Source organism: Clarias gariepinus, chromosome 28 (assembly GCF_024256425.1).
Source record: "Clarias gariepinus isolate MV-2021 ecotype Netherlands chromosome 28, CGAR_prim_01v2, whole genome shotgun sequence".
In the NCBI taxonomy this organism is placed as follows: Eukaryota; Metazoa; Chordata; class Actinopteri; order Siluriformes; family Clariidae; genus Clarias; species Clarias gariepinus.
The window spans coordinates 751390-766038 of record NC_071127.1 but is presented as its reverse complement, the minus strand read 5'-3'; the positions used below and the strand labels follow the sequence as shown (position 1 = coordinate 766038).

General features: G+C 40.2%; 1 protein-coding gene across 1 annotated transcript in view; it reads left to right on the top strand.

Moving 5' to 3' along the window:
• The window catches only part of LOC128515567 (alpha-tectorin-like), a 29063-nt gene that overhangs the window by 3408 nt on the left and 11006 nt on the right, over positions 1–14649 (top strand). Inside the window, exons 2-15 of the mRNA XM_053489656.1 lie at positions 5797–5823; positions 6323–6349; positions 7073–7194; positions 7298–7576; positions 7752–7847; positions 7965–8118; positions 8229–8482; positions 8577–8723; positions 8816–9395; positions 9500–10086; positions 10193–10748; positions 10865–11463; positions 12416–12974; positions 13125–13318. Coding sequence (XP_053345631.1) covers positions 5797–5823; positions 6323–6349; positions 7073–7194; positions 7298–7576; positions 7752–7847; positions 7965–8118; positions 8229–8482; positions 8577–8723; positions 8816–9395; positions 9500–10086; positions 10193–10748; positions 10865–11463; positions 12416–12974; positions 13125–13318 — 4181 coding nt within the window. The remainder of the gene's footprint in view (positions 1–5796; positions 5824–6322; positions 6350–7072; positions 7195–7297; positions 7577–7751; positions 7848–7964; positions 8119–8228; positions 8483–8576; positions 8724–8815; positions 9396–9499; positions 10087–10192; positions 10749–10864; positions 11464–12415; positions 12975–13124; positions 13319–14649) is intronic.

Sequence of the window (14649 nt, the reverse complement as noted above, 5' to 3'; positions counted from 1 at the left end):
CTCCTCTGGATGCAGCGTCAGCTGGGTTTTTTGAAGTGTTGACATACCTCCACTGCTGTGGCTTGGTTGACTCTCATATAATGGCAATTCTGTTAGCAACAAAGGTTTTAAAACGAAGTTTTTCATTATCAATGTATCTCAGGACAGTTGTACTGTCGGTCCAAAACATAGAGTCCTGCAATTCTATTTTCAGTTGACCTTTCAACATTTTGTCGTTGTTCATAGCAACCACTGCCGCTGTCAATTCCATTCGGGGGATAGTAGTTTGTTTCAGAGGCGCTACGCGAGAATTCCCCATCATGAATGCACAGTGTGTGAGTCCATCAGCATTTACTAACTTAATGTATGAGACAACTCCATATCCCATCTCACTTGCATCTGAAAAGTGGTGAAGTTGTGCTGTAGTTGTAGCTCCAAAGTCAACTGGTTTTACGCATCTTGCCACACTAAACTCAGACAATTGATGCAACTCTTGTAGCCAGGCCTTCCATCTTTTTGTGAACTGTTCGGGAATGTCATCATCCCAAGCGAGTTTTTCTTTACATAGCTGCTGCATTAAGATCTTAGCTGGCAGTATGACTGGTGCAAGGAAGCCTAAGGGGTCATAAATTGAACTAGTGACTGACAAGATTCCTCTTCTACTGTAGTCACAGGCCGCTCTTTTAAACTAATCTTAAACTTGAGCATGTCTGAATTGATACACCACAGCACCCCTAGAGCTCTCTCGACAGGGAGTGCGTCTTTACTCAAGTCTAAGTCCCTCATGTCTTTGATTCTTTCACTCTCAGGAATCGAAGTTAGTAATGTACGACTATTACTTGCCCACTTGGTGAGGTGAAACCCTCCACTTGCGCAAAGTTTGGTGAGATTGTTATATAACGCAACTGCTTGATTATGACTAGAAACAGATCTTAAGCAGTCGTCTACATAAAAGTTTTTAAGTACTGTGTTGACTGCCTCAGCAGATGCATTGCTGCGGTTTTCTTCTGCTGTTTTCCTAAGGGCGAAGTTAGCTACACTTGGGGATGATTTTGCACCAAACAAATGAACTACCATTTTATACTCGACCAAGTCCTGACTCACATCTCCATTCGGCCACCACAGGAAACGCAACAAGTCTGTGTCCTTTTCCGGAACTCTAACCTGATAGTACATGGCTTCCACATCTGCCATCATGGCAACTTCCTCTTGTCTAAAGCGTGTAAGCACTCCAATGAGTGAGTTTGTCAGGTCGGGTCCCTGTAGGAGCTCGCTATTTAATGATACTCCCTGATAGCTAGCCGCACAGTCGAAGACTACTCTTAGCTTTTTCTTTTGAGGATGATATACACCATGGTGAGGTATGTACCACACCTGCCCGTCTTGTCGACTTAGGTGGGGTGTGGGGACCTTGACCGCATGACCCTTTTCAAACATGTCGTTCATGAAGCTTGAATACTCTTCATGAAAAGAGCGGTTATTCTTAAACTTCCTTTTGAGGTTCAGTGCGTGCTGCATGGCTGCACTTCGGTTATTGGGCATTTGAATAGCTGCTTTCTTAAATGGAAGGCCAATGTAGAAGTGATTATCGGTAAACTGCAGAGAGTTAGTTACAGAGTCTAAAAACTGATAGTCCTCTTGTGACAACTCAGCTTTGTCATCATAATTCCGTTCAGGAAAATCATGGTTGTACTGTTGTATCAGCATTTGTTCTACACTTTCGATGGAGACTCTGTTGACTGCAACGCTCGCTTGCTTATTGTCACACGTGCCTTCCTCGACCGGCTCTCGAAGAGGTCCATTTATGGTCCATCCGAGAGCAGTCTTTACTGCATATGGCCCATTGTGCTTGCTGTTAATTACTCGCCATGGTTCTAGGAGCCTATGCTCTTTGTTACCTATGACAATTTCAACTCTAGCATTAATCTGAGGCAATTTTACTTCTCTGAGATATGACCACTTATCAATGTCGTGCTGTTGTGGAATGTTTTCCACTGAGACTGGGATGCTCTTTTGTGTGAACACTTTGGGGAGTTCAACAAAAGTGTTTTCTTCCAGACCACTAACCTTCAAGTCAGTAAGCACATAACTTTTCTACTTGTTTCCTCGTGTTCATGGTGCTTAACATGATGTCAGTTTTTTTTACCTTGTACGTTTAATTGCCTTGCTAATGACTCGGTACAAAAAGTAGCAGAACTACCTGGGTCCATAAAGGCGTACACTTCTACTGTCTTATTACCTTTCTTAGACTTTATTTTAACAGGTACTATGGAGAGAATACAATCATCTCCAGCCCCAGTGCATACGCTTGTTTCATGACTCACTGTAACAGGCAGTGTTTTAACTGGTTCAGTTTCGTCAGCCTTTATGATCGCTTGAGCTGTGTCTTGTGCTACAATGTGTAGCATGCGAGGATGTTTCTTTGAGCACAACTGACATGTAATTTTCTTTGTGCAGTCTTTGCTTAAGTGTCCTTTTACTAAACATCTAAAGCAAAATCCATTCCTTTTCAAAAAGTCCAATTTGTCCCTATATGTCTCATCGTTAAACTGGTAGCATTCGTCTAGGGTATGATCTTTCACACAGAATGCGCAAGGTTTAGTAAAGGCACTGATAACTGATGCACCACTACTCTTTACAATCAAGTCTTTATGATTTTTACCAACCTGTTTTACACCGGTTGCAAAGCTGCTACCTCTTTTTCCTTCCATTTTTTGCTTGAGTCCTGACGGAGATTTGTTGCAGTGTTTTTTATCACTAGTTGAAACGTTCATGTCGCCGAAAAGTGGGTTGGATATTGCCGTTGATTCTTGCTCTACGAACTCCATCAACTGCACAAACTTGGCTCTTGTTTGGGTGCACCTTTCGTGCATGTACAGTATGCATGGTTCCTTCATCTTTCACGCAATTTGTAAGGCAGTTTTGAGACAATAGTCCTCAAGTTGGTAGCATTATCTAGCTCATCCATGTAATCGATGCTTGACATAGTATTGTGACAGTTTACCAGGAACAGGGAGAATGTGGTCAGCGACTTTCCGTCCTCTGACTTTATTTCCGGCCAGTTGAGTGCCTTTTGCATTAGCGTTGTAGCGATTATTTGTCTATTTCCAAACTTATCATGTAACAGTCTCATAGCTTCTGCATAACCGCGATGTTCTGGCATGAGCTGGCAGCTTTTCACAAGGTCCCTAGGCTGTCCTCTAGTATACTGCTCAAGATAGTACAGCCTATCCGCATTGCTATCAGTTCTAGTTTCAATGACGTGTTTAAAGGCTCTTACAAAGGACGTGAACTCAAGAGGGTCACCATCGAACAAAGAAACGTCGCGCGGAGGTAAGGAAGATTGCCTTTGACTCTTCGCAAACATTTCTGTATCTGCCTGAAGTGGCATCCTACCCTGAGACTCTACTGTATCAGTACTGTAAAGTGAGTGTTCGTTACCTTGGGTAGGCCGTTCCATTAAGGTGCTTGACATTATGGGTTTGGCACTTACGGGCATGCTTAAGTGGGTTGCTCAGAGGTGTGATGGCAGTTCGAGGTATTCCGTTGCCGAACTGTGGTCGTGGTGTTCATTGTATTCCAGTTCGGGGGGCATGCACCACTCGTTTCGATGACCACACTCCGTCTCGCAGGATGTTTTTTTTACAGTCCTGGTACAATTTCATTTCAGCATCGGCCATTGCAAGCGCCGTTTCCATTTCCAGCCTTTCCTTTTGTGCCTTTAATTGTGCTTGTTTAGCCTTTAATTGTGCTTCCTCTAGTTCTAGCGCCTGCCGATCTCCTAAGGTTGCTGCTTTAGCCAGCAAAGCTGCTCTGTTAGCTTCTGCCTTTTTTAGTCGAGCTGAGGATGCTGTAGATGTTGAGGACCTCTTGGATGCCGCTGACGTTACGCTTCCGTGCCTTTTAGGGGCGGGCGTCTTGAGCTCCAACATTGACACGCTGTCGTTTGGCGAAACTCCATCGTCAACTGTTTGGGACAACTTAAAGCGATTACTAGTTTCCGCAATCCACGACTTCACTCTTACCATGAATTCTGTGCAGCGCGTCAATTTAGGGTGATACCAGTGGTGCTGATCGGTTTCACGCTCTTCATCCTTTGCGCACACTCGCACTTTTACATTGCTTCCAATAAAGTCATTTAGCAGCCCTTTATATTCGCGGCGCTTGGCTTTAACATCATTCAAATTACAAGCATTGTCCATAAGCGTCTCTAGTTCGTTGTATAATACAGTTTGTAAAGCTTGTCTGGAGAATCGTTTTTGTCGAGCACCATCATCCGCTCAGATTCGACGATAGCGGCATTGTCCTCGCCGTCTGACATGGTGAAATTTAAAGCAGGCAAGTCCTCTTATCGCTTTCGGTTTCGGTTACTTGTCGACAGTCGATGTGCGTTTTTGAGATCGCACGAGCGCTCTTCACTCCACTTTCACACTCTTAATTCACTTGTCTTCATTTTTGCAGCGGAGTAAGCTTTTGACTTTACATGTATGTGCATGTTATTCACAAGTTCTGACGCATGTCTTTATTGTTACACAGTGTCACTCATGACTCCAGACGTTGTTGATTTCTTTGTCTCTTGTTTTATTTTCAACATCAAAGTACAACAGTTGTTACAGTTTCTTGCATAAATCCACTGTAGTCACGACAAGTCGTTTGCTGTGTTCTGTAGCTTCGGTGGATTACAGTTACAACAACTTATCTCACTGTATCCTTTAGCTCTCAGTATCACGGTCAAAAGCTTGTGTTCTCCACACCTTTCTGTATTCTTCCGTGTCTTAACAACAACTGAACAACTAACGTGCATGATAGACATGCAGCTACACAACTGTAAGATGATGTCACAGAACAACTTATGAAATGATGTCACAATACAACTTACGAGTATAATACTAAATGCTTAAACTAATAAACTGAAATGAAATAAACACAACAACAAATCACAAGAATGAAATATGGCCCTTACAGTTATGAGCATGTGTTATTAGGCACAACTTATTTTTTATTTTTTTATATATTTTTTTTGGTTTTTTCCAATTTTCTCCCCAATATTAGTCGTAGCCAATTCCTCCCCGTCACTAGGGGGCTCCCACATTAAGGCTACTACTACCACTCAGTCGGGAGGGCGAAGACTATCCCGTGTTTCCTCCGAACCACGTGACGTCAGCCGACCGCATCTTTTGAACTGCTTGCTCACGTACCATTAGGGGCGGAGTAACACACTCGGAGGAAAGCGCTAGCCGCTCCTTCCGCGTGCGCGAGCTCACAGACGCCCCTGATTGGCTGTAGAGCCGTGATTAATGTGGGAGCGCAAGTACCTCTCATCCCTCCCCCCTGAGAGAGCTCGGCCAATCAGCTCTCTCTGTGCCTCCAGCTGTGAGAGGAAAACAGCATCACCCGGGGTTCAAACCAGCGCTCCCCGGATGATAGGGCGAGCGCTTTACCACTGCGCCACTCGGAGGCCCTTTAGGCACAACTTTCTGAGATGATAATAGGAAGAAACTTTGAGAGGAACCAGACCCAAGAGGGAACCCATCCCCATCTGGGTGATACTGTACCCCAGGGATGAACACAAGCTCAAACACAAATACAGTGTGTCACAAAATCACAAACTAACACACAACTACCTAATAATTAGCCAAATGAATCCATATCTAAACACACCCTTCAGCATAAGTATGTACAGAGTAGATTGTGTTAATGTTAAACTTAGCAGACACTATTTGATATTGTAAACCACATTCAGACTCATTGCATTCAATATGGCCTTAATTAATCCCATTTCAGTAACGTCCAATTATTTTGTCTTATTCCTTGCAGCGGTGTATACTACGACCCAATCAACAGGTACATTTATTTTTATTCCAATTGTATCTATAAACAAATGGTAAACAATAAAATTTTTAAAGTAAGACGTATAAACTTATTAATTAATTATTGCATTTTTAATTAAATTTAATAGTTAAATAAAAACTTTAGTTATTTGGGTATACTCTGGATAAGAGCATCTGCCAAATGTAAATATAAACTCATAAACTGATTAATTATTACTTGATTAACACACACCCGAGCACAAATATCCCCAAAACCAAACGCCTGCTTAGCCACAAACACCCCACAGCTCAACACATAATAAACTACAAGTACCTCGAGAGGTAAATGCACGCTAAACCATGAATGCCCCCAGAGCCAAACACACATTGAATCACAAATACCACAACACCTTCCATAAAACCCCTTTAGTAACATTGAAGTCATTATAGCCTTAATAAACACACTGTGTTATTTTAAACTGGATGCAATCGTATTTCCCTAATATGAGTTTTTTATGTTTTATTTCTTGCAGTTGGCCGTACTACGAGCCACCCGCCAGGTGAATTAACTTTAACTCCAATTTTATCTATTAACAAATAGTAAAGAATAGATTTTTCTAGTCAAGTAATATATAATCTCATGAATTAATTATTATTTGATTAATTGATGGATTAATTGACTCAATGCAGGAAACTATGTTTAAACAGTCAATTTAATTTGTTAAAAATAAATTAAAGCAAATTTCACAGCTATATGAATATATATTCTTTTTATATACTCACATTGCGTTAATGCAGTCAGATGTTACTAATGAAAGTATTACAAGGAAATTAGTTAAATGTAAACTTCATATAGTCATATTGTATGTATGTAGAAAATGTTATGAAAAACATTAGGCAGTCACATTCCATTAATATGCTTTTGAAGAGTAAAATAAATAAATACATTTCAATTATACAGTATGTATGCTAGAAACTAAAATGTTTTTTAAATAAAGAAATATATTAGGGGTATTATAAATATAATTACTCAATAGTGGTGTTTATATATTTCCTTTAAACTTAGAGATTCTTAATCAATAATTATTATATATATTTTCCCTGTTTGCTTGAGTTAATAATTTTTTTTAAACATGTTCAGATTAGCAGTAGCTTTGCATGATCCAATTGCTTTAAAAACCTTACATATTCTTAAAACAAAAACCTCTTTAAGTTATATTTATTTTTAAATTCACACACATGCTAAAACTATATAACAGTATATATGATCTTCTATGTCTTAGGACACTTCTACCCATTTGGAGCTGGAGACGTAGTAAACGCACGGTCAGATGATGGAAGTTCATCTCTTATCACTCTTCAGCAACCATTTTTATATTTTGGAACATCATATAACCACATGTATGTAAGTAAAACTTGTTTAAATATTTGAAAAAGACCAGGGAGGATCAAAATACAGCCCACAGAGCAAAAAAGCAACATAATAAATATGTTTTTTTTTCCTTTAGGTAAACAACAATGGAGACCTAACCTTTGATCAACCATGGTATAGTTACAGTCCCTACCAGTTCCCTTTGGCTGGTGGACGGGACATCATTGCTCCATTTTGGACAGATATTGATAATCGTGGAAATGGTATCATTTCTTATCAACAGTACACTTCCGGCAGTGTATTATCTCAAGCTACTCACGACATTAATCAATATTTTCCTCAAGTGAGATTCAGTGCTACTTGGGTCTTTGTTGCAACTTGGGACCGAGTAGCATACTTTTCTTACACTGGAACAGTAAGATGATTTTTTTAAAAAATATCTTCTCATGATTAGAATGAACACCATGTGTGAATTTTTACCAACTATCAATTAATTTTTTTTTTTTTTGCGAACATTTTGCGAAAACTTTAATCTATGAAATAAAGAAATATTTTATTGAGTGTTTTGATGTTTGTCCTTCATGTTCCAGGAAACATCTTTCCAAGTGGTTTTGATTTCCAATGGCCATTTGTCATTTATTCTTATGAACTATGGTGTGATTGCTCCAACAAACCGGATTGTTCAGGTATGCATTTTTAGTGGGAATATCCATTCGCATATTGTAAGCTCTTATGTTTAAAATTCAAGTGAATACATTTATTTCATTAGTTAATACATTTCTCTACTTAATTATTATTTCTAGGCTGGATATGACACCTTTGACTCCAGCTATTATTTCTCAATTCCTGGGTCTTTTCAATACAACTACACAAGTTTCACTTATAGCAGCAATGTGAATGTCCCAGGCAGATGGGCTTTTCGTGTAGATAATGGCACAAACACCTGTCAGTTTAATGGTAAAGCAAATGCAGTATACGCCTAATGAATACTCTTGACAAATCACTTGTCACATAGTAAAGATTTATTTTTAGAATCTAGAATTAATCTAACTGCCTTAATGTTTCAGATCAATTTGTACCAAAAGGCGCCACATTCTGGACAGATAGCTCCTGCCAGCAGAAGTGCACTTGCACACGGAGCGGTCTCCAGTGCACCTCACAACCATGCACATTTTCTCAAGCTTGCCGTCCAGCTGCTTTACAGTATAGCTGCCAAAATGTACCACGCCGAACCTGCACTATTGCTGGTGACCCCCACTTCTACACCTTTGATAATAAACTCTTTCACTTTCAAGGAACCTGCACCTACATCCTATCTGAGGTTGAATTTTTGATGTTGTTGTTGGAATATATTTTTGGGTCATTCGCTGTCACAAAAATAGGTTATGTAAATATCTAAACAATTTTCTTTGCAGGCTTGTAGCAATGACGTGCCATACTATCGTGTAGAAGGAAAAAACGAGCATCGAGGTAGTACATATGTATCATGGACACGGCTGGTCAAGGTATTTGTCTATGATCAGGAAGTGGAATTAGTTAAAGATCATCCATATGAGGCCAAGGTCAGTGGGGCTGCTTTTCTGCAATGAAAGTTTTCTTCTATTTTTTGTTTGTGTGCCTTTAATTTAGCTTTTAAATTTAATTGTGTCTTCAGGTAAATGGAACCTTCACAGCAACACCATTCAGTCTTCACAATGGTTCTATTCAAGTCTATCGGTCAGGCTTTTCCGTTGTAATCAGTACAGCTTTTGGACTGGTCGTTTCATATGATGCATATTCCTATGTAACCATCAATGTACCTTATGACTACCAAAATGCCACATGTGGTCTGTGTGGTAACTTCAACTACCATCCAGATGATGACTTTCGCACACCTTCAGGAGAAATCCTGAGCTCAGACGTAGGATTTGGAGACTCCTGGAAAGCATATGGAGACACGGATCCTGGCTGTGAGGATCGCTCATGCTCAGGTTTCCAATGTGCACGTTGTACCACCTATCAGAGGGATCGTTTTCATAACTCAAACAACTGTGGCATCCTGTCAGATGCTAGTGGTCCCTTTGCCAATTGTCACTCAGTTCTGTCACCACAAACTTTTATAGACAGCTGTGTCTATGATCTATGTGTAGGAGGTGGATATCAACCCATTCTGTGTCATGCAATAAGTGTTTATGCTACTCAGTGCCAGCAGCTAGGTGTACAGCTAGGCCAATGGAGAAGAACAGGATTCTGTGGTAAGTAAAAATAAAATTTTGTAGTGTAAAAAGTCTACCATGCCCTTTAGCTTATGTTTAGGCTTAAAATCTAATCATACCATTCTGCTACAATTAATTCCCAGAAACTATATGCACTGTGCCAAACAGTCACTATGAGTTCCAGGGAACAGGCTGCCCAGCAACATGCAGTGACCCCTTTTCACCTTTGAACTGCACCTTACCAACCCAGGAAAGCTGTATCTGTAATAATGGCTATGTCCTAAGTGGTGGTGAATGTGTTAATCAAAGTAACTGTGGCTGCACTTTTGAAGGACTTTACTATACTGAGGGTCAATCAGTGGTATTGGACAGCGACTGTGGAAGGCAATGCACCTGCAGCAACAGAGTAATGACGTGTCACCAATATCAATGTGGTCCACAAGAGGTATGTGGCATAAATAATGGTGTAAGAGGCTGCAGACCTACCAGTTATGCCACCTGTTCAGTTGACCATCTAGGCTTTTATCACACCTTTGATCAAGTGTCTTTCAGCTATCAAGGAGCCTGTGAACTTACACTCACTCAAGTAAGGGGATCACCTACCTTACCTCATTTTACAGTAAAGCTGCAGAGAGTCCCCACAGGTTCCTTGGGCTTTTCCAAAATCTTGAATTTTGAAGCAGGAGGATCTCAGATCTCTATAGACATCGGGGAAGGAAGAAATGTACAGGTAAACATATTTAATACAATACATTAAATATTAATTATGGAATCTGATGTAGAAAATCTAAATAAGTAGCTGCTTAATTTGTGAAGCAATTGTTTTCCCCATTCAGGTTGATGGACACCTGGTTGCTCTACCATACAATGTGAACAATGGTCAAATTCGTATCTACTACGGCAGTGTGAACAGTATAATCCTGGAAACATCATTTGGTGTAACTGTGAGATCTGACTGGTCACAACTAATTAGAATTAAAGCACCAAACACTTATAATGGCACACTTGCTGGTCTGTGTGGGAATTTCAATGAAAACAGAGAAGATGAATTTTACAGCCCTGATGGAGTCTTGTTAAATACTGCACAGGAGTTCGGGGATAGTTGGAGGACTGGGTCTCTTTCAGCCTTCTGCATAGATTCAAATGTCATCCGACAAGGACAGAACGAAAGTGACTTTAGTGAATACTGCAATATCATCACCAGTCAAGATGGGCCTTTTGCCCAGTGCCACAGCAGCCTGGACCCGCGAATATGGTTAGCAGATTGCAGACACAATTTGGAACAGACCAATGGTGCCAGAGAGGCCATGTGTGAGGCTCTACAATCCTACTCCCTACTTTGTCAGCAAAATGGTATCAGTGTGGGAGAATGGAGAAATATCACCAACTGTCGTGAGTACTTGAAATTGTAGCTCAAAACGAGGCTATTGTTTACTCAAATTATTTTATTGAAAGTATTCAATGATCACACATCAATCAGCTATAAAGGAATATTTGCTGTTTTTCAGATTTCACATGCCCAGCCCACAGCCACTATGAAAGATGTGGCACTTCTTGTCCCGCAGCATGTCCAAGTCTGTCTTTTCCATTCCCTTGTACTCAACAATGCCAGGAGGGATGCCAGTGTGATAATGGGCTGCTCCTAAGTGGAGACCAGTGTGTTCCACCTACGGGTTGCGGCTGTTTTCATGAAGGCCGCTACAGGCAGAGTGGAGAGCAGTTCTGGTATGGAGAGCGGTGCCAGTTCTATTGTGTCTGTGATGGGACATCAGGTAATGTCCAATGTACCTCATCATCTTGCCAAGCACAGGAAATATGCACTGTTACTGCAGGAGAATATGGCTGCCATTCTCGACCCAGTGCCACATGCTCAGCCTCAGGAGACCCCCATTACACCTCTTTTGATGGACATAGATTTGACTTCCAGGGCACATGCTACTATACACTGGCCACTGTATGTAATGAGACTGGACAGCTACCATATTTCCATGTCATTGCACGAAATGAACCATGGAATGGACTCTCGGTGTCGATCACTGTTGAAGTTCAAGTCAATGTGTCAGGACACCTGGTTCGTGTTTCACACAACATGTATGGCACAGCAGAGGTGAGATAAAATACTTTTCTGCATGAAACACATGGTAAATAAAATTGAGGAGGATACATGCACAGGCTTTAAAGCATTTTTACAACAAAAAAAAGGCAGGGCAAACATGTCAAACACAAGAGTCTAAGGCTACGTTTACACTGTCGGGGAAATGTGACCCAATTCTGATTTTTTTTGCTCATATGTGACACATATCAGATATGTTCTATGTCCATGTAAACAGGAAAAAAACGCATGCATTCCGATATTTCGAGATCGGTTTCAGGCCTCCTTCATATGTGGAAATATCAGATTATATCAAATATGTGTTAATGTGATTGTTGTGTAAACAGACAGATCACTTCGTGCTTTAATGACGTAATGTTATTCTCTGGTGGAAGCGTGTATGGAATGATGACATCGCAGGTGACATGGAAGAGGAAAAGGTCCCCCGGCTTGTGTTAATACTTAATTAGGCTAAATAACATTTAGAAATCAGTATTTGGTGAATGAAGCATATGTACAGGCTGCAATTATGTTTTTTTCTCCTCCTCTATTTCAAAACCATGGTGACGTTTCGCAAACTTTGCATATATCGCAGAGCGTCAAGCATACTTTACCTTCATCTATCTTGGCTAGTGTGTAGTGCAGGAACCTCCCTTTAAGTATGTGCGATGTTTCAGATGGTATGGCGAGTGTAAACACCTGCAGTGTAAACGGGGCTTATGTAAGTAAGGCTGAGGCAAAATTCAGAGATGAGAAAGGCACAAGAACAACAACCAAACAAACAGAAAAATAACATGATAAAAGTTCCATAAGCTTAAAACCCTGAAACATTATAAATAAGACAATAGGTGTGATAATAACTCTAATAAATATAAACGTGATTGTACAAGGAGGAAAGACAATAACAGTTGTATAAATACTGAAATACAGTAGTAAGTGATTTATGATTTCCCTTTCTTTGCACCAGATTGACAGTCAAACCAGGACCCTTCCTGCTGTCCTGGACTCTGGCAATGTGTCGGTTTACTCCAGTGGAAGGAACACATATATTACAACTGATTTTGGCCTACGTGTGAGTTATGATGGCTCTTGGGTGGCGGAGGTCACAGTTCCAGGGAATTACAGTGGAGCCACATGTGGCCTTTGTGGTAACTTTAATGGTGACAGCAGTGATGATTTCCGTCTGCAATCTGGCGCACTGACTCTTTCTGCTTCGGAGTTTGGAGCTGGCTGGAAAGTGGGAAATGATACGGAATGTAATCATGGATGTGGAGATGAAGATTGCTCATCCTGCCAAGACCCATCTAGAGCACAGGGTCTGTGTGCAATCATAACGGACAATCAGGGTCCTTTGAGTTTCTGTCATGCCTATGTTAATCCACAGGCCTATTTTGATGCGTGCGTCTTTGATCTATGCCTCTCTGAGCACAGAAATGACGTACTGTGCCGCTCAATTGAAACTTATGTCAGTGCCTGCCAGTCTGCCAATGTTAGGATTTATCCTTGGAGAGAGAATACAACATGTCGTAAGTGAATTTAAAGAAAATGTAAATAGTTTGCATTAGTTTACCAAAATATGTGGAAACCAGTATTTTCTCCTTAATAATAACAACAAGTTATAAGTCATTTACAATATAAGTACATGTTTATTGTGTATATGTGTGTTAATTCCCCAGCATTGAACTGTACTGATGTGAACAGTCACTATGAGCTGTGTGGCTCAGACTGTGGACACACCTGTACCAGCAGTGTAAATGACTCATGTGCATGCAGAGAGGGCTGCTTCTGTAATGAAGGCTTTGTGAGGAGTGGAGGAAACTGTGTGCCTGCTCACCAGTGTGGATGCTCATACAATGGGTTCTACGTCCAGGTATATTTCTGACATCATTGACTTGGATAGTGCACATTTTCTGCACATTTTCTGACATGTATCTAGAAAATTTTTTTTTAATTAAAGATTTTTTGTCACATAAACAACCACACACAGTATGATATGCAGTGAAATTTTTAGAAGGTAAGAAGAGGCAAATTCCACTAGTACAGAATGCTAAATATAATATTTACAAATATACAATATACAGTTAAAATAAAATAAAATATAAAATAGAGATATGTATAAAATGTAAGTTTAAAAGTGTAAATTGTATACATTTTATGGAATGTGAAAAGGGAAAGATGGCATATTGATATGCCAGCAGTGGTACGGGTGCCCATGAAGTGTGAAATGAGGTGTGTGTATGTGTGTGTGTGTGATGCGCTTCAACACAGTGATTGAAACTAAGCGATAAGGAAGAAAAAGACACAAGAATCAGAAGGAAACTAAGTGAGTCCAATCATTTAGTCCTGTCAAAGACGAAGTCAAAGGCAACTATACTGAACAAAAATATAAACGCAACACTTTTGTTTTTGCTCCCATTTTTATGAGATGAACTCAAAGATCTGAAACATTTTCTACATACACAAAATAACCATATCTTTCATATATTGTTCACAAATCTGTCAAAATCTGTGATAGTGAGCACTTCTCCTTTGCCGAGATAATCCATCCCACCTCACAGGTGTGCCATATCAAGATGCTGATCGTGAATTGAATGTTCATTTCTCTACCATAAGCCGTCTCCAAAGGTGTTTCAGAGGATTTGACAGTACATCCAACCGGCCTCACAACCGCAAACAACGTGTAACCACACCAGCCCAGGACCTCCACATCCAGCAGGTTCACCTCCATGATCGTCTGAGACCAGCCACTCGGACAGCTGCTGAAACAATCGGAGTGCATAACCAAAGAATTTCTGCACAAACTGTCAGAAACAGTCTCAGGGAAGCTTATCTGCATGCTCGTCATCCTCATCGGGGTCTCGACTTGACTCCAGTTTTTCATCGTAACGGATTTTGACAGATTTGTGAACAATATATGAAAGATATGGTTATTTTGTTTATGTAGAAAACGTTTCAGATCTTTGAGTTCATCTCATTAAAAATGGGAGCAAAAACAAAAGTGTTGCGTTTATATTTTTGTTCAGTATATATTGTCGATTCTGCTAGGTGTACAATACATACATATAGAGAATTTAAAGGACATTACTCTCAGTCCTTTAAAAACAACACTAAGTACAAAACGTTCAATGTAAAAGAGCAAAATAGTAAAAAGATATATTAATTAAAAAAACACTTAAATAACACAAACTAAGATTATCAGTA